Raw genomic sequence first — 18337 nt, forward strand, 5'->3', positions numbered from 1 at the left:
CAAAGCATGTAGCTGGTCCTGTGCTTATTCCAGCCCCCTGCCCTCCAAAAAACCAAATAACAGTAAAATATGACCCTGGCGGGGTCAGGTCATTTGATTTATTATCCCATCGATGTGTCAACATTTTAGTGATGAAGGGGATTTTGAAAATAATGAAAAACACCTTAACAATACCATTTGTAAATAAGAAAATAATTGAGTTCATCTAAAACCTATGAACTCCCAGTTTTTAATCTTTTTTTTCAACCTGAGGAACTAGCATCACTTTCAGAAGGATTCTTCATTTATTGCCATTACCTCTACGTATTAATAAGTTGAAAATCTGAAAGTTATTCTTAACTCCAAGTGAAGCATGACTGAATTATTATTGTTCATGCCAAAGAGAAGATTGAATTCTTCCTTGAGCATGCTTCATGCCTGCATGTAGGAGCTCTCCCCTTGTCTTTACAGAAGACATCCTCTGGTGCGTCCATTCGAGAACCGTAGTCTTGGGTAAGAAAGAGGTGACACAGGCAGGGCAGGGCAGGACAAGGATACATAGCAGGTGGAATCATCATTAATCTGGGGGCAGATGGCAGACCTGCCTTATTGCACTCATAGTCTGGGGAGAGCAGAGCCCTCCACAGATTAAGCCATTGAACCTGGATAATGGTGACTGGTGTTAAATGAGGAGTCTACACGGGCTTTTTAGATTCAACAGTGCCAGACATGTACTCGATGCACCCTTGACCCAGATTCAAGATGAATTTGTCACCAAGACCGGGCAAGCAGGTACCTGAAATACTGACAATGTAGTAGTTCTTTTACTGCGGAAATCATAGTGATGATGCTGTGATACACAATAGCAAGTATTTTCTACAGAGAGGGAGCGTTTGGATTAGAGCCACTCAAGCCACATCCAGCATTTCTTCTTTAAACATTAGAACCCTTTCTGGAAAGCTGCAGCCTAAATTGTAGCTTAATGCTTGTTTTTTAGCTGTCATTTTTGTTTGTTTTCTTCTAAGAAAGTAAAACGCTAAAAAATATTTTTTTGCCTTTTTTCCTCCGGTCTAAACCTCCACCGTGGGCACATTTAAAAGTATCGGTCTTTAGCGGCGCCTGGGTGGCTCAGTCGGTTAAGCGTCTGCCTTCAGCTCCAGTCATGATCCCGGTATCCCGGGATCAAGCCCCACATCGGGTTCCTGGCTCAGCGGGGAGCCTGCTTCTCCCTCTCCCTCTGCCCCTCCCTCCCACTCGTGCTCTCTCTTCGCTCTCTCTCTCTCGTTCTCAAATAAATAAATAAAATCTTTAAAAAAAATAAGAAATAAAGGTATCAGTCTTTCACAAACTCAGTTCACCTTCCTACTGGTCATTTTACATCCTATTCTTTTAATGAGAAAACTAGCTGGAACATTAACATTCCTTAAATATAAGGATTCTGACTTTTTACTCTTATCAATATCCTTCTTTGGGGTGCACAAGTTGACAAATTATTTGCTATTTTTCCAGGCTGTCCTATGGAGTCAAGAATCCATTACACAAGGGAGCCAATTGAGAAGGGGGAGAACACATTAGGCTGGGTTTTTTTCTCCTTACTGATTTTGAATTAAATCGGAGGCTTAGTGGATTCAGCTTAGTACCTGTTAGCCTTATATGGGAAGCTGTGAATGATTATTTGGCCTCAGGTCCAGCTGGCCCGGTCAGTCCTCCCGCTGAGACACATCAGCAAGGGGAGGGGGCCCCGATGAGCCTGCCAAAGCTGTAATTCACAGTGAGGAGGGAGATGTTGTCAGAAGGCCTCACCAGGTTTAGCTTGCAAGCTGGCAGGCAGCCGTTGGCTCTCCAGGTGAGGCTTCACTGTCTTGAGTTGGCGAGCTGGGCACTTGACCAGCTTTACCGCAATAGTGAACTCAGCTAATACCAGCTGGGTGCAGGCATGCTTCCTGCCCTGAAGCCCAAGGCTCTGACGTGAGAGAACTTTGAGAATGGCATGCATTCATTCAAATATTCGTTGAACACCTACTACATATGCCTGGCACTGTGCCATATGCTGGTTATATAATGGTAGACTTCATAGATACGGCCCCTGCTTTCTCATGGGCCGTACCGTCTTAGTGGAGCAAGTCAACATTACAAATCCCACAAATTATCTAATAGTTACAAATTGTGGTAAGGGCTAAGAAAGAAAACATAATGTACTGACTACATTTGAGGCCAGACTTTATTTAGATCAGGGGCTAGGGAAAGGCCTCCAGCGTTAAGCAGAAGTTACTTGGCCAAAGAGGGAGGCATGGTCAGGTTGAGAAGTAGCACACGCTAAGGCCCTGAGTCAGGGACGAGCTTGGCTTTTCTAGGAAACTGAAAGGCAGCCAGTACGCCCAGGGCGAAGTGAGCAAGACTGTGAGTAGTGCAAAGAAGTCCCGAACGTAGGTCAGGACCTAGAGCAGCAGGGAGAGGAAATTATTATTTCATGCTAAATGTTTCATCCTCATGTGGTGCTGGGAAGCCACCAGGAGTTTTAAACCAAGACGTGACATAATCTGATTTATGTTTTTAGAAGTACTTTTCATTCACAAAGGGTAAGGCTGCAAGCACTTAATTTTTCATAACAATTTGGGAACTATATCAAAAAGCATGCAACTCTCAAAACTATCAAATAGGGCAACTGGGGGAGTGAATGAGGCTTAATTTCTTTTAAAAGGATGCTTTATAAATGTATGCCATTTAAAATTAGGGCCAGAGGTCTGATCACCTTAGTTGTAGCAACAGCTCTGCTGAAGAGATCGCTTCTGTCTTTTGGAACATGAATTTGATTTAAAAAAACCTCAAAACAAAACACAAGTAGCTTAAACCATCAGTATAAGTTTCTACTGCTGTCTGTAAAGCAGACGTGTGCCTTTTTAGCTGGCTGCTATTCTCACGCAAGTCAGAGGCCGTGAGAGAAAGAGAGGAAGCATTGGTGTCTGGTCATAACGGATTGTATTTCTTTTCCTAGGGTTTTGTTTTTTTTCTTCTTCTTCTTTTTTTGCTCTGCTTGACTGTTGAGAATGAAAACAAGCCAACTCTATGGTCTCAGGTGAAGGGAGAGGAGAATATCAGAGTGAGGTGGATAGGGATTCTGCGACGCCCTGAACCTCAAAAACACTGCTAATTCCTATCTTGACTTTCTCAATAAGTAATGAAAACGCCAGGGACTTATAAGTGAATGTTTTGTTGGCTTAGCCTATGTTTCTGAAAGAGGCTCTCTTTGATATTCGCAGAGGAAAACTGGTTTCAGCTGGGGAGTTTTAGAAGAGTCCGGATTAATACGCAGATTACCTTTCCTGCTTATGAATAATCCATGACGGATTTTAACCCTCCTCTCCAAGAATGAGTCCACTCACTGTCCACTGTCTGGAGGAGCATAATTTCCTAACCAGTACCTTTCTCCTCAGAAAGAATTTATTTCTAAAAGATGAGAAACTTTCATTCGATAGCTTTAAGATAAAGTTAAGTGTATGAAATCATTAAATGACATTCTAGCATCTTTATTACACTTCAGAAAAACTTTTTGGACCAATGTTTGCTTTCCTACCCTTCAGCAAATAAAAGTCATTCCAACACCTCTTTTGAAAAGCGACTATTAGAAAGATTATAAATTTCAGATTGTTGCTTAACTGGCCCCAGAAAAACTAGTTAGAGAATATACCCAAGGAAGATCTTAAGCACTAAATCCCATTATAACTAATAGCATCTCTACATTACTCTGGTATTGGGAGGGGGAACAATAAGATTTAAGATTAAAGAATTTTAATAGTTCCTTAGAGATTACGTTAATAGAGTTTATTCATAAATTATGCCTCTTTCCTGTGTTCAGTGACACACTAGGAAAATATGTCAGTTGATGAGCAGGTTCCAGAAGAGATATACTACATAAATTATGTTTCTTTTTTTCATCATTACTTTGTTTTATTCTTTGAAATAAATCTTTTGAAAATGGTGGCTAATTTTCATAATAAGCTAAAATGTCATCACAAACTGATGATCTAGTGTGTGTAGCTTTTGAAATATTTTTTTTGCAACGTAAAAAAGAAAAAAAAATCAGTGCCTTTATCTTTATTACATTTATATAAGGAAGACCTTGAATTGAAATCTAATAGTTTTTTGCTGACTCGCCCAATGCTAATGTCTACCGTGATATTAATTTTATTGTTGCTCATTTGGAAACCTCGGGATATAAAATAAACTTAATTTTAAATGGTAGCTATTTGACAGCCTAGAAGTAGTAGTGGGGGTAGCGGGAAAGGAAGATGACAGTTCTGAGTCCAAACATTCCATGTAGATTAGAAAGTGGAGGCTCCTTTTTTTTTTAAGATTGATTTATTTATTTATTTTAGAGAGAGAGCACGTGCGAGTGGGGAGAGGGTCAGAGGGAGAGAGTGAGAGAGAGAGAATCTCAAGTAGACTTCCTGCTGAGCGCAGAGCCCGACCGGGTCCTCCATCCTAGGACCCTGAGATCATGACCTGAGCCAGTCAAGAGTTGCCGCTTAACCGACTTAACCTGGGAGCCACCCAGGCATCCCAGAAAGTGGAGACTCTTAGATATGAAGCTGTTACCCGAGTGAATTTGCCTAGCAAGAAGCACAGTTGAGCCCAGAACCCAGTTCTGTGACTCCTGGTCCGAGGCTCCATCAAGTCCAGAACTATCAAAAATAGCCTAGATTGTAACTGTGGATGTCTTAGCTTTGGTGTAACTTTAAACTCTTCCATTAATGTAACTGGAGACTTATGTATTTATGTTTAGAATTGGTATTTAAAAACATCCTGGGAAGATCAGTTACACAATGAAGCACACTTTTCACATGATTTTTGTTTTCTAATGCTATTCACAATTGGAACCGGTTTTAAAACACCGTTGTCCACTAGAGGTCACCTTTCTTCAAGATGAGGGTCTGTCCCCTTCCCTAATGCTCTGTTAACCTGGTTTTAAGTCAAGCACCGCCACCTTGGAGAAATGAACAGCCTTTTCTGTCATGGGGATTCCATGTGGTGCTGTAGCTACACGTACTTGTATTGGTAGGTAAAGCTGTCTGGGCTACTGAAAAACCTGGAGGGACGGAGGGAGAGTGTGCCCCTGCTTCCTCTACACACGCACACACACGCACACTTTGCGCTAGTTCTGGCTTGGCTCCTCTTGACAGACCAACTTATTCTTGTTTGAAAGTTTTGTGTTAGCCCTGGCAGGTTTATACTACCTTTCACTTTCCTGCCACTGCTCTCTGTGACTCCAAAGGCTGGGAAATGGAGACGAAAAGAAATGGTCCTTAAAAACTGACATAAATTTGGGATGAAACCATGTAGACTTCACCCAAATTTATCTGAGTCAGTTACTATTTTTCTACAGCATGCGAATTTCAGTCAGCGTTGGCCAGAAAATACTATGGGGAGAGGACTAGGACCGTGTCCAATAAACAAGCACTTTGGCAGATTCTATTGAAATATAAAGCATCGCATTATTCTAGAAGGAGAGGGAGCCTGCCTGCTATAACACGGCCTGACGCATCTGGTTTCAAACTGTTGTCTGTAGAAACCCAGGGTTGTGGGAGATATTTTTAAAGGCTCACTTGCACCTGTTCTATGAGCTGCTAAACACCTCACCCCCAGCCCCCCCCCAAAAAAATCAAATTGGTAATTAAAGAGATGTGAAAATAATTCTGAATATAGATACAAATGAGATTGTCTGTGAGGCCTTGGGCATTTGGAGAAGAGTGGTCCCGAAAAGCTGTGGTAAGAAGAATATAACATTTCAGCCCAAATGTAGTGATTCATTCCCTCATATCTATGCAAAGTATTTTGCCCCACCCCCTTTTTGACATCAGCATATTAATTTATCTCTCCAGGCTAAGTAGTCTTTTACAAAGGTCCTTAAAACTGAACTTGTAAACGTGTCATTGACCATGTAGGTGGTACCTCTGGACTGGTCTTACTAAAAAGTCATGCCTGTGCATGTCCAAGAAGGAAAAATTATCTGAGATGCCCACGGGGCCCAGCACAGTTCAGTGCCAGGTTAGGGCACATTCCCTCATCAAGCCTAATAGGTAGATTGCACAATGCCAAGTGAATGGCCCATACCTCAAATGAGCAGGTCTGGTTCTAGAGAGATGACCTGTTGGAAGTTTGGGCACTCTGTCTTTTCTCTATCTGTTCCTTATGACAAATGTGAGCAGTTGCTCTATGGTGTTAGTAAGTCAATCTGGAAATAAATTTCTTATTACTTTGCTGTCAAGCTTCTAGATATGTTTCATGAAGAATATCAGAGATTGCAACATAAGCTATTAAAAAGGCTGGCTACCATTTCCCACTACTTATCTATGTGAAACCAGATTCTCTTGATGTGGTGCAATCAAACAAACTAAATAAATGTAAAAATACAGTTGGACTAAAACTTTAACTGACGTCTGTAAGTTCTATTTTCAAATATTTATGTACAACAAAACAGCCTCATGTTCTCAATAAAGGATATAATCGGTAAATATCATAAATTTGAACTAAAAATTTTATGTTGCTCTAAAAACACTTCTATTATTTTGCATATCAGTTTTCATTTTAAAAACAGATTCTAATACTTCAAAAAAGAAAAGAAAATGTGACAACCATTGATTCACGCTAATAATTTGCTCAGGAAACTATTTTTAATACCTGAAACAAAGGTAACCAGGGTCAGAATAGTAAAAACTTCTGAGTAAATTAGTTTACAGTGGTTTGTAAGACTCTCAGATAAGTTCCTTATTTATAGTTACAGGGATAAAAAAATTATAACCCATCTCATTTTTATACTTCTCTCACTTCCCATTTCTGGGCCTCAGAGCTTGTGGGAATATTCTGATACCAAGCATTCTCTCTGTCATGTGAGAAATGACCTCGATGCAACAGGAGCCTCCAAGTCCATTACAGACACTCTATCCCAGAAGTCGCAGACCAAAGTAACATGCTCAAATCATAGTTCATTGACTCAAGTGAGAATGCACATCAAAAAGCAAGGGAAAGGGGACACACTGACATACACAGGATACGGCGTAGGACCACACTACCTGAATCTTAGGTTATGCAATATTGCTATGTCCAGCCTTTCTGCCACAGCCACCTTCCCTGTCGATGATAAGGTTGTGAGCCAGAGTTGAAGTTGGAGAAGGGAGGCCCAGTTAGACAGAGGTGCCTGCCAATGACATGCAACTTGGTTTATCAGAGACACAGGGGCAAGTCCTTCCGGCTTCCTCTGTAGCTCGCCGCCTCTGCTGATGAGCAGCTATGGATCGTATTTGCATTTTTTGGGCAGAGGACACGTAGGGCCAGAATGGATGTCACCAGTGGACAGTCAGTGTACAATCTAATGAATATTGAATGCCTCGGGTTATTTAGCGTGTTGTGAATATTAGGTGCTTCTTTATTCTTTCCATTCCTTTCTGTGCCCTGCACACACACGCTTGATCCATGTCTAACACATCCAGGTTACTGACTGACTTACTGATACTTAACACATACCATGAATTCTGCCTCTGTCTGCTTGCGCACTCATTGTCTCCATCTAAATATCTTATGCGGTTTTACATATGTCTGACAGGCTACTACATATTCATCATCTGTTCTTCACACCTCATAAGTTTCATTCATCCCATTTGTTTTTCTTGTTCTTCTATAGCATTAGCTGAATATTTTCAAGAAATACAGCAGCACCCTCTACCAAATCTCTTGGAAAAGCTTTCCACCATATTGGTCCAGACTCTCTGATCCCACCTTATCCCTCCCTGCCCTTCAGGTCTTAACCACCTGCTCCTCCTTTAAGGGCCCAAGGATACTCCCCACGTGTGCTCCTGCATCTTTCTCCACCAGGACCACCGTGACCTCCTCCTTACTCAACACTGCTTCATAACTCTGTTCATCATATCTTCAGGTCCACGGCTGAATGAAGACCCATCATGTGCTCCTGGTCTAACTCCAGGACCTGGCCCTTTTGGTTATTTTCACCAATTGTCGTCAATTTCTCCCTTCTCACTAGCTCCTTCCCTGCTGAACACATATATGTTTGGGTCTCCCCTATCTGAAAAATCAACCACAACCACAGCCCCTCTGATTCCACTATGCACTCCAGCCTACCACCCTAATGCTTTAATTCATCAACAGACTTCCTTACAAACTGCTTTCTACTCAGTCCTTCAACTTCTTAACCACTTATAACCTGGCTTCCACCCTAAAACACTACTACTGAGATTATTCTCTCAAGAGGAACCGACGACTTCCTAATAGTCAGAACTAATGGCTCTTGGTTGTGTTTACCTTCCACCCTACTAGTCTTGTCTGCTTCCCTGCAGAAAAGCATTTGAAGCAATTTAGTGCAATTTGCCAGCAGCCCCCATCATCCCCTCACTACATTGGTTTTCATTTTCCTCCCACCCTGTTAACCACATTCCCTTTGCTTCCTCTTGCTCTCTAAATGTGGGCTTTCACCCAAGATTAGTATTAATTTCCTATTGCAGCTACAAAAATTTACCCCAACTTAGTGACTTAGGTCGATACAAATAATTATCTTGTAGTTCTGGAGGTCAGAAGTTTGTAAGGAGTCTTAGTGGACTAATATGGACATGTCAACAGGGCTGTGCTCCTTCTGGAGGCTCTAGGGGGGAATCCATCTCCTTTCCTCTTCTAGAGGCCTCCCATACTCCTTGGTTTGTGAGCTCTCCCTTTGTCCTCAAAGCCAACAACACTGGGCCAAGCCTTTCCCACATTACCATCTCTCTGATCCTTCCTCTTCGGCCTCCTCCTTTTACTTTGAGGACCCTTGTGATGACATTAGGCCCATCTAGATAACCAGGATAATCTCCCATCTCAAGGTCAGCTGATTATCAACCTTAATTCCCCTTTCCCAGGTGGGGATTAGGATGTGGATACTTTGGGAAGTCATTATTGTGCTTACCACAGGATGTCTTTGTTTTCTTACTGTTTTTTCTCTACAATCTCTCCCTTCATCTAGTTTTCTACAGCTTCAACTTTCCTGTCCCTGCAAAAAAAAACCCAAATTCTATCTGTTGACCTGACTTGTCTCCTGAGCCCCAGCTGCCTCCTGCACCTTCAACTCAGAACTTATGGGGAGAAATAAAAGAACTCATTACTGCAGCCCAGTCCCCCAGAATCAGTTCCCCCTTCTGACTTCCCTGTTCTTTGCGCAGCACCAGCTTTACTCCAGCAGTACCCTCAAAGCCTTATGACTCCTTGTCTTGTTCACTCGCAAGTCAGACCGCTGGCTGGATGCATCAGTTCGTTTTTCACGGTGTCTCATGCAATTCGTCCCTCTGTCTTTTCCTTTCCATCCCCACTATCGCCTCCATCGTTCAGGCCTCTCTTTGTTCTTGACCTCTTGCATTGCCTTTAATTAGGAGAGGGGGAAAAATCCATTTCTATTCCTCTCCTGAGCACCCAAGAGCTGTTTTACACGTTATTCTCATTTCATCCTGTCAGCAATCCAATAAACAAGGAATTAACATCCTCAGTTGATAGAAGAGGAAACTGAGGCCCAAGATAAATGAGATGACGTTCTGAAGGTCGTGGTCATTTATACATTCAGTTAAAAATATTTATTGAGAGCCTGTTACATGCCAGGTACTATTTCAGATGCTGGGGATATTAGCACTGAATAAACCAACCAAGATCCAAGTTCTAAGTAAACTTACATTAATCTAGAAATAAAAAAGATAGGTATTCAAGACGTGAACAACCAAATGAACAAGATTACTGCAGTCTCCTGGTGTACCCTTGCTAAGAGTTCTCCTCGTCTCCAGAATTCCTAGTGAACAAACAACGAAATCTCTTTGAAGGCACAAATCATGCACCATTATATACAATCATTTGTATACTGCCTTATTTCTCTTACCAAACTCCTTGAGGACAGAAACACTTCTTCACATAGCACATAATAGGAATCTGTCTCAACTACAAGGTTGTAAGAATTGAGGGAAATGTCAGGGACAGTACTTTGTAAACTATAAAGCCATTTTCCAAGGTTTGTTGTCTAGATGACACCAATTGTGTTCTTTGGTAGGTCCTTCAAGGACCTAGTTGCCCTAATGTGGCCAGGATTGATGTTTTTCATAATTCCTTTTCTTCCATTGCTCTGAAGGAAGCACAGCTGAAAGCTTTAAAAAATGTCTACCTGCTTTTCCAAAATTCTTAAGGAAAAGCTTAAAAGTTTAAAACAATGCTTAAGACAATAACTTCCTTGCTCATCTTTCCCACCCCCATAACTGCCTTGTTTCCTAAAATTTCATTATGAACATTTTCAAACTGGACAGTTCTTAGGTGAATACCCATTTATGCCCCATCCAGATTTTACAGTTAAAGTTTTACTAAACTTGCTTTGTCACAGCTTGCCATCAAACTATCTCCTCTATCTATCCATCAGTTCATTTCATTTATTGATGCATTTCAAATGCCTGCATATCATTAACTACAGTTCAGAATTTGTTCACCAGATCTTTTTTATTCTTTTCAGGTAAATTTTGCATACAGTGCAAAAGTATATTATCCAATGAGTTTTGGCAAATGTACACAGCTGTGTAAGCCAAGCCCTTATCAAATCACACAGCTTGTGCCAGAAAGTTCCCCCTGCCCCCTCCGAGTTAGTCCCTAATCCCAATAATTCACTTTGAAACTGTGTGCTCACATGACTTGTAGACGTGACTTTTATCACTCCAGTCACTACCCCAAAAATCTCTTTCATTCTATTGCTATTAACTGCCACAATTGAAAAAAATACTTTTCTGGATTTACAGACACCATAGTTTGCTCAGTCCCAGAAAAACAGCTTAATCAAGAAATACTCTAATTTTTCTTCCTTTTAAGCATACCTTTGATTCAGATTTAGGTAGAACGATACTGCAGCCTCTTACTTTATGATAGATTTTGATTTTGAGGCCAACCTACATTGGCTCAGTCAAAGGGGTTTATTTCTCCAAATCTAGTGGGCCTCTATTTAGCATTGTTTAATAAGAACACATTCACAAGATATGAACTAGAAAATCTGGAGTTTTGTGTTTGTTTGTTTTTTTCTTGCTTTGATGCCTTGTTGTTGATATTCGAGGAGAGGAGGATTTATATTCTTGGGCATGTCACAACTTTCTTAGGCCTCAGTTTCCAGATCTGGAAAATAACAGTGTATCTCTTGTATCTCCTGCCTAAATCTGAAACCCAATAGTTTTTATGGGAAGGAAAGTTGTGTAGACCTAAGAAGAAAAAAGAATCTCTACGCTACATAGACCATACTTCCACAGTTTGCCAATATTTTTTGGTCCAAAAATAACAAATGTTACTGTAGTTTGGTGAGTTATTCTAGCTTAAATGTTCTTGGAACAGCTGGTTTCTGTTTAAAGTTTTTTGTACTAGCAAATCATAATTTAAATTGTAACACAAAGTCCTTTCCAATGAATGACTATAAAGGGAAGCTTGCTTGATACATTACCTTTTTTTAATCTTGTTTATACCACTTGAGAGGGTTTTTTGACAGGATTTGGGATACAATTGTCAGAAATCTGTTCTCCCCAGAGCCACCTCTGAGTCACTTCCACTATTTATGGAACAGCAACTGTGAAGACTGGGATCATGTTTAGACTTTTTTTTTTTTTTAAACAACACATGATAAATGTTTTTAGGAGCTTATGTAATCTATCCCAGAGCCTTTAGTTTTCAGAAGAGAACAGAGTCCTGGAAGCGGCTTTTTAGGCCTTTACAGCTTGAAAGCATGTTCCTGAGTCTTTAGGTCATAGACTGTCAAAGTAGTTGGAAAGTTGGGGTATGCCTTCTATATTAGGAATAGGATTTTCATTTCATCTTATTTATCACCTTGCAAAAGGAACTTTTACTGGGCCTACTTTTCCTTACACATACTTATGATTCCAGAAACTTAATCTAGGGGGTTGTATAGCAAGGTGTTCCACACAGAAGTCTATGTCTCTGTCCAGTGTGGATGACTCAATAGAGAAGGATGGAGTTTGGGATGAGGGTGTATTGAATATTGTTTCCTTTCCCTGAAAAGTTTCTGTCCTCTTTTCTTCATCCTACGTTTAGGATGATCTAGCTCAGGTTTCTGCTTCATTCATCAAACTTTCATTGTGCCACCTGCCAATGAACAGGCCTAAAGAGTCCTTCAGTCCCACGGCCTTTCTCCTCCACAGAGAAGAGCTAGGAGCTAGGAGCTTCCGCAGGCTACACCTCCAGGGTACTTTTCGTTGGGACCCGGTGAACCCGGTGCCAAAACCCGAACCTGTGAGATCATCCATGGGGCCTTCCCTGCCCCTTCTTCACTCCCCTAACCGGGAAGCTGAAGCCATGCATGTGCATGTGTCCCTGGAGTGGAACTCAGGTAGCAAACTTCTCTCCTGTTTGAATCTCAAATCACAAAATTGAAGAATATTTCTAAAAATAGGTTTTTCTCTTCCCAAGCAACAGAGGTGTTCTTACAAAATTATAAATACATCACCATATATTCCTAATGCAAATTCCCAGCATTCCTTAAGATAGGGCTTGATGCGCAAACATGTCAAACATGTTGGTTTCATTCCTCAGGCATAAAGTACTTGTTTTTCTCTGTCAGTAGCATGATGAAGACTGTGTGGCTAATAGTAAGAGTTTTTGAGGAGGTGGAGAGATAGATAGGTAAAAATTAATTAAGAATAATATCCCTATTGAATTTTTTTTTAATTTGGTGGTTTAAATTTAGTCAAGTCTTTATTGAGTATCATTTATGTGCTCAGGGCCATATTATTAAGAAACAACAAAACAAATTGCCTATGGCAATTAGATAAGGAATTTTATTTTATTGTGTTTATTTTCTTAATTTGCCGTCATTAAATTAGTTTCAAGAACTTACAGAGCTAGTTGTTTCTTTCTATATATCCTAAAATCCCAGAATGACCCTGTGAAGCATTTCGGAAATTGTCTCCCTTTCCCCCCGCCCTCAGAAACACGTATTTCCCTTGAATACTATCTGCAAGTCCAGAATTCTTTCCATTACAGACTCTCAGGTAGAATGGTCTGTCTCTAGGATAGTATGTCCTGTATTAGGGTATCTATATATTCAAGTCCTGGCATTGGATTATATATAGAGATAACCTTATTTTCAAAAAAAAAAAAACCTTACAATCTAGTTTCATTTTCATGAAACGAATGACTTATACTGACTTTCATACCTTAATAAGCTCCCTCCCTAAAAAAATTTTAGAAATAATTATTTCATCGATTTCTGTGTGACTTAAAAGGAAGCTTAAAAGCCAAAAAGAAGTGGGGACTCAAAAGCATTACCAAATAACATCCTTTTAAGGAACGAAGACCCTCCTTTTCGTTATAAAGTTGACAAACACTTCAAAAACTCAACACAGGAAACATCCCTTCAGCGTCCATGTTCAGAATGGATTGTTTTCCCTTCCGCACGTTAAAAGTTCTGAAATGATCCTCAAGGCCTCTTTTTTATAAGCACCATGCAAGCAGCATCTGTGGGCTGGCAGGATGATGCCGGAGGTTAGAAATGTTCAACTGCAACACTGGTTTGTGTCTGCCTCTCTCCCTCTCCCTCGCTGGCCTTTTTCCCTTTAATGAGGACTAGCATGTTTCCACATCACTTAGCTGCCTTCATAAAGCACCAGAAGGTCACACCAGCCCCAGACTGATCCTTTTCTTTGTGCCTATAATATAATTGGCTGATTGTGCCAGCGAGGAGCGCGCCCCCTCCCCCAGCCCCGTCCTAGCTCCATGTTTGTGAGCCTCGCTGCTGGTTTCCGAGGAGAGCGGCTCGGCTCCCTGCGCGCTTCCCGGCACAGGCGGTGCCACTGCGCAGGTTGCTCAGCGAAACAGCATCCATTTTAATCTGCGGGGAGCCCCTGCCTGCCCAGGGCGTTCTCGCCGCCAGTGGATGCTCCGCGCTTGGCCTCTGCAGCCTCGCTGAGCCGTCCTGCTTTGGGGTCTGGGCCCTAGGATGCACTGAGATGGTACATCAGGAGAACTGTTCGTATCAGGTAAGACTTACAGCCTGATTGTGAGGCCGGGATCCTCTGGGAGAGGAGGCCTTCCTCTTCCAAAGCAGCAGGTTGCCTCTTGCCGGATTTGCAAGGGATTTTGCCATCCTCCACTCTTGGCCTTCCCCGCATACAGTATCTGAATTGTAATTAGGTTTTCTGGGGAGTAATGGGGCAGAAAGCACTGCTTCCTTGGCCCTTAAAGCATACCGTGAAATCCACTGAGGTGATCTGTGCTTTGCACGTTCTCTGTGTCTGGGCAAATAAGAGGAACTGCTGTAAACTGTAATTGAATTTAAGGGGCTTCACGGAGGGAAAAACCTGGTCAGAATTCACTCGGGGAACATTGCAAAATGCGATTTTTGCTCATTGCATAGGATGGGAGTTGTTTTGCATCCAGTTTTTAGGATTGTCTTTAAGGAAGTTATGTAAATAAGAAGCGTAAGTGATGGTCTGAGACATTTTCAAAAATCGGCCAGCATGCACTTGATGTTTAAAGTTGCACTTGTATGTCTTTCCAAACTTATTTTTACTAGCATGTTGTTTTCAGTGGTTAGCAAATAAGAATTAAGGGGCTGACGTGCATAAAAAAACTCCACATGGAAAATTTTTTAGTATCACATATCCATCTTTGTGCTAATTTGCTATGTGGAGTTTTGAATTATACACTTAGACGATTTCAAAAGACCAGTTCGAGAGTGTTAATAACTCCTTCCTGCAACTTGGACTGTCAAGGCAACACTGAAAGCGTCCTCGATGTAAGCAGACAACGAGAATGTTCTCAGAGTAATTGCTCTTTGCGGCAGCAGGCATGGCTAATCCAAGTCCAGGGTGGTTACTGTTGGGGGATTACTCAACTGACCGAGTTCAGAAGCTTGAAGAGACCAGTTCTTTAACTTAACAATGCCTCTGCCTTGTGTGAGGTGGGTTGCCTGAGACAAGCAGGTGTTTCTCATTAGGTCAGATTTCCCAGAGGTAAATGTATGCAGGCAGAATCGTACATTTCACAGGACTCAAGACAGTGGTTTCTCAGCTAAGTAACGTGCGCCTGTAAAATATATTTATCCACTCTTCTCTCTGCTTCAAGATGGGAATTTTGTAATCACGGGCTTGTTTTATTGTATTTTCATTTCATAGTACATCTAGGTCCAGAGAGCCTAAATATCGAGATTTGCGGTTCCCAGGAATTCCTCCCATGAGAAAGGGAAGATGCTGAGGAAAACCCAAAACTTCACTTATACACAATACAGGGTTTGAGAATGGGGAATGTCAAACACCTGTGGAGAGCCTCGCCTATTGATGGCATGGCTCCAGGTGACTAAATTACTATAAAATTAAAATAATTTTTCTACTCTCTTTTCAGAGAAGCTATGTAATTTAACTTTTGAAAGGCAAACTACTATAAGATTATTCCCTATACCTTTTCATTAAGTTGGTCATGAAATCACTGGTTTTAGAGGTCAAAAATTGGTCCGATATCAGCAATTTCATGAGGAGAAGGGGTTTTGTTAGCCGACTGCTTCTGAAAGGAGACAAATTGATTTTATTTTACACGAACTACAACATATAACACTGTCATTGTGTGTTTAATAGTTTTGAAATATTTATTGTTTATTTTCACAATAAAATTAAGTGTATTAGGCAGATAATAATCGTCAGTAGATTCTGTATCTCTCTGGGGTTTTGGAGTAGAACTACCTTCGTGTGTATGTTTGAAACACCCTCCCTTTATTCATAAATCAGTAAAAACAAAAACATTCACCATGAAGCCAAGTCTTAATCTACTTAGAAACCTTAGGTTTAGAACCCACCTGGCACTGCACGTGACTGGATTCAGAATGGGCAGTTTCTCTAAGTCCTTGGCTTGATGTTATCATAGGCACCTGGTAGTATCAGCAGTAGGATGTTTTTCAGAAACTTGCCCTTTTTCGGATGAAAGCTTATTTATTTGTTTTTAAGGATGAAAATGCAGTGATTAAAGCAAATTCCTTAGGGTAGCATTTTTAGTGAGTAAGAATTTATTTGTAGGACTGATTCCTTTCTTCCCATGAATGTATACCAAGGTTTCTTAATGAAGAGTCCATGAATGGAGCTCCAGGGACCATTTCCCCAAAATTATATGCACATTTTGGTGCATATGTCTAGGTGTACATTATTACTATCATCATCATCATCATCATCGGAGCATAACGGCCTCCTAACTGCTCCTGCTCTTACTCTCCCCCTGCCCCCCCCCACTGTGTCTAATTTTCAACACAGTATCCAGAACGATCTATTAAAACTTAAGTCAAAGCATGTCACTCATCTCAAAATTCTCCTCCTCAGAATCAGGTCCCTGACCCTGAGGGCCTTGCATCAACTCGCCCCTGATTCCTCTGGGACTTTCCACATTCCCCTTTCCTTTCACTCCCCTCCCACTATGCCAGCCTGGCCTTGAACTTTCTGTCCCTTCTGCTGGTGTGTGCTTCCCCTAGGTACTCCCATGTAGGGTTGCCAGATTTAGCAGATAATCTGCAGTGTTTGGAACATGTTTATACTAAAAAGTCATTCTCTGTTTATCTGAAATTCTAATTCAACTTGGCATCCTGTATTTTTCCTGTCAGTAACTGTCTCACTTCCTTCAGGTCTTTGCTGAAACATCACCTTCTTGGGAAGGCCTTCTCTGGACTTAACTATGTCAATTTCCAACTCCCCAGTTCTATCCCAGTGTCTCTGTTACACTTCCCTAATTACTTTTATACCTGGCACTCATCACTGTCTATCAGAGACATATTTTACATATTTGTCTATTTTCTGTCTCCCTCACTTTATGTAAGCTCCATGATGGCAGGGGTGTTTATATTTATATCCATGTGCTTTCCCAGTGCTTAAAACAAACCCGCAGGTAATATGGATGGATAGGCCTACTATGTATAAAATTGACTAAGAATAAAGGCATTGTAAACATACTATGGCATCGTGGTTTCTTATTTTAATAGCCACTGGGATGACTTTCAGTCTTACTCTATCCTTCCTCCCCCCACCCCCCCCACACACACCATTAACCTGCACTGTTTTCATCGTCTGTGGGTCATAATATCCCTTTGTTTCTTGTTAGTTTTCTCATCTATGAAATGGGATGTTCCCTAGTTAACATCCTGGCATGGTTCCTGCCAGAAGCCACCTTTCTGCATGAATAAGTCAGTTACCGTGAATTAAGAGCCACCTTCTTCTGAGGCACATGAGGGGCTCAGTGAAGATTGTAAAGAGGCCCAGGAAAACCATGTATCACTTCATTTCCCAATTATTTGTTGCTAAGGTATGGATGTATAATTAATTCACTGCTTTTCCAAGTAGATGATTATTTTGAAAAAGAGCATTTCGTTGCTACCAAGAGCTTGAAAACCTCTGTTTGACGTATTTGGATGCACTGGGCTTTGAACAAGTTAACCCAAGGAGGGATGCTCAGAGGGAAATTCTCAGGCAGGACTTTTTATGGTTGTTTTGTTTCGAAAGGTTCTCACGTTGTCATCGTCTTCGTGTACTTCTCCCTCACAGGATTTACATTAGCTGAGAGGTTACTGAGGCATGTGTTGTCATTTTCGGTTGTAGCCATGTTAAAAGATAGAGCTGTCGACCTCCATTTTCCAGTCTTGGGAGGAAGCCAATCTCTTCAGGAAAGAACCTTGCCCACAGCTTCAGGCCTGGCAGCCTTCAAGAGGACAAATTCTTCTAAATAGTCTCTGAGAGCAAGCTTTGAAATATTGTTAACTTGAAAGCACAAGTTTAGGTCAAAGGGTCCATTTTGCTTAAAAGCTCCCAAATATTTTCTCCTCTTTCCCTGCAGTTGGTTTTTGGGGTTAGTGTGTATATAAAAACAATGACATGCTTTCATCCCTTTCTTTCCATCGCTTAAATTCCCCTATGACTCAGATATAGATCACACCCTCACATTCTTAGCTACTGTGGGAATGGAGACTTGAAAGGAAAAAAAGGAAAATGGTATGTGAATGACTCTCATCTCTTTCCTCCTTTGGGAACATAAAGAGATGCTTCTTCAAACACACACCTGGTCTTGAGGAAGCACAGTAGAAATCTTTAATGTTCCCCCATTTTCCTTAGGATATATTCCAGACCCCTTTCCGTGGCATTCAAGGGCTAACTGTGATCTGAACCCCGGGCAGAAACACTTCTCCCTCTAATCCCTACACTCCTGCCCCCATATTGCCTTCAGTTCTTTGCTTTGCTATGGTACCTCAGCCTAGATGGCTCCCACCCACACACCACCTGCTCCTACCCTATTGCAGGTGCATACAGCTTTCAGGGCTCACATGCCACCTCCT

General features: G+C 41.3%; 1 protein-coding gene across 3 annotated transcripts in view; it reads left to right on the forward strand.

Annotated features, from left to right (window-relative positions):
* LOC116628940 (schwannomin-interacting protein 1) overlaps positions 1-18337 on the forward strand; it is a 139320-nt gene that overhangs the window by 73283 nt on the left and 47700 nt on the right. Inside the window, exon 1 of one of the 3 annotated variants that reach the window (XM_032399252.1) lies at positions 13105-14015. The exons of the other annotated variants lie outside the window; for them this stretch is intronic. Within the exon in view, the coding sequence (XP_032255143.1) occupies positions 13986-14015 (30 nt within the window). The 5' untranslated portion in view covers positions 13105-13985. Of the gene's footprint in view, positions 1-13104; positions 14016-18337 lie in introns of those variants that run through there. 3 annotated transcript variants of the gene reach the window in all.

Source organism: Phoca vitulina, unplaced genomic scaffold, assembly GCF_004348235.1.
Source record: "Phoca vitulina isolate PV1807 unplaced genomic scaffold, GSC_HSeal_1.0 scaffold145, whole genome shotgun sequence".
Classification (NCBI taxonomy): Eukaryota; Metazoa; Chordata; class Mammalia; order Carnivora; family Phocidae; genus Phoca; species Phoca vitulina.